At 63.9% G+C, this 1,942-nt stretch overlaps 1 protein-coding gene across 1 annotated transcript in view; it reads left to right on the forward strand.

The window, feature by feature from the left end:
• Nucleotides 1-1,942, forward strand: part of HTT (huntingtin) — a 114,234-nt gene that overhangs the window by 105,505 nt on the left and 6,787 nt on the right. The window contains exons 58-61 of the mRNA XM_023519670.1: nucleotides 629-819; nucleotides 1,052-1,166; nucleotides 1,288-1,501; nucleotides 1,800-1,905. Of these exons, the coding sequence (XP_023375438.1) occupies nucleotides 629-819; nucleotides 1,052-1,166; nucleotides 1,288-1,501; nucleotides 1,800-1,905 (626 nt within the window). The remainder of the gene's footprint in view (nucleotides 1-628; nucleotides 820-1,051; nucleotides 1,167-1,287; nucleotides 1,502-1,799; nucleotides 1,906-1,942) is intronic.

Here is a 1,942-nt window from a genome sequence, read left to right on the forward strand (position 1 = left end):
TGAAGGTCCCTCTCGGTGTGGGGTCCACTGAACTCATGTGAGGGTGCTAACTGAAGTTGACGACATTTTGAGTAGATGCCAGTCGGGCCCCGAGCCACCCCAGGTCATTTCTAGGAGGACACGCAGGGTTCCCTTACACTCACCTGTGATCTATATTACGCCGAAAAGACACAAAACATAAATCAGTGACGGGGGAAAGCGCATGGGGCGAGATCCAGAGGAACCAGGCTCAGCTTCCAGAACCCTCCCCTAGAGTCAGGGGACACGCTCGGTTTCCTCAGCAACTCGTGACAACACACGTGGCGTGCCACCCGCCAGGGAGGCCCCTTAGAGACGCGGAGCCAGAGCTTTCATTTGGGGCTGGTCCGCAGGCCCCTCCACCCGGCACATCCCAGACCGCAGACCCCAGGGGAGGGGTGTCAGCGCGGGCGGCTGAGGCACGGGGAGCCATTCTCATCAGCGAGGGTGCTGGGGACGCTCCCGACACCCAGGTTCCCGGACAGCAGCCTGAGGACAGCAGTCAGGCCTGCTGGGAGAACCCCCCTGTCCGCACACGGTCTTCCACCGCAGCCTCCGGGCCTCTCCCGCTTCATCCTGGGGCAGCCCTGCTTTTGTGCCTGTGCCCCAGGACAAGGCCGTGGCCGAACCAGTCAGCCGGCTTCTGGAGAGCACGCTCAGGAGCAGCCACCTGCCCAGCAAGATCGGGGCCCTGCACGGCATCCTCTACGTGCTGGAGTGTGACCTCCTGGATGACACTGCAAAGCAGCTCATCCCGGCCGTCAGCGACTATCTCCTGTCCAACCTCAAAGGCATCGCCCAGTGAGTGGCAGCTGCCCAGGGTCGGGTTTCACAATGGGCTGTGGGAAGTGACGTAACACGTTTCAAAGCATGTGTCCGACCCTGGCCACATTGCACGTAGGGGTCAGTGGGAACTCTGCAGGCGCCCTCCTTGAGGGGACGGTGGCCGAGGTCCGCGACAGCAAAGACTCCGCACACCTCCAGACGGCGGCTGCTCGCGCGGCTGAGCTCGGCTGTCGTCTCGTGTTTCCAGCTGCGTGAACTCGCACAGCCAGCAGCACGTGCTGGTGATGTGCGCCACCGCCTTCTACCTGATCGAGAACTACCCTCTGGACGCCGGGCCCGAGTTCTCTGCGGCGATAGTGCAGGTGAGCGGGCCCTGCTCCCACCGTCGGGGGCGGGGGCAGCGCGGGCCGTTCAGATTCGGGGAGGGGCATGAGTGACGGGAGCCCCAGAGCGGCACTTCAGCTCCCAAGTCCTCCCCTCCAGATGTGCGGGGTGATGCTGTCTGGGAGTGAAGAGTCCACCCCGTCTGTCGTTTACCACTGCGTTCTGAGGGGCCTGGAGCGCCTCCTGCTCTCCGAGCAGCTCTCCCGGCTGGACGCAGAGTCGCTGGTCAAGCTGAGTGTGGACAGAGTGAATGTGCACAGCCCGCACCGGGCCATGGCGGCCCTGGGCCTGATGCTCACCTGCATGTACACAGGTGAGCGGTGGGGGCGGGCAGCTGGCCCACGCCCACCTGTGTCTGAGCTCTGGACCATATGGTCTCCCGTCGCCGCTTCTTGGGACATGGACCACAGGTCCTCCTCCAGTTCTCAAGGAGATGCTGGTGTCAACCACGCCTGGGGAGCCCATCTGTGGACCGACCACTGCCCCCCGTGCCACTGCCTGGGCCTCCCACCCCGGGTTTCAGATCGGGGACTCCCGTGGGTTCAAGACACTGTCTCCAAAGCCTGTCTAGTCACACAAAGTAGGTAACGGTGCCGAACGCCTCGTTCCAGGGAAGGAGAAAGTCAGCCCGGGCAGAACGTCCACCCCCAGCCCCGCCGCCCCCGACAGCGAGTCTGTGATCGTGGCCATGGAGCGCGTGTCTGTCCTCTTCGACAGGTGAGGAATGAGGCCGCGGTGGCCCCAGCTGCACTTC

The sequence above is a fragment of the Pteropus vampyrus genome, unplaced genomic scaffold (assembly GCF_000151845.1).
Source record: "Pteropus vampyrus isolate Shadow unplaced genomic scaffold, Pvam_2.0 Scaffold231, whole genome shotgun sequence".
Classification (NCBI taxonomy): domain Eukaryota; kingdom Metazoa; phylum Chordata; class Mammalia; order Chiroptera; family Pteropodidae; genus Pteropus; species Pteropus vampyrus.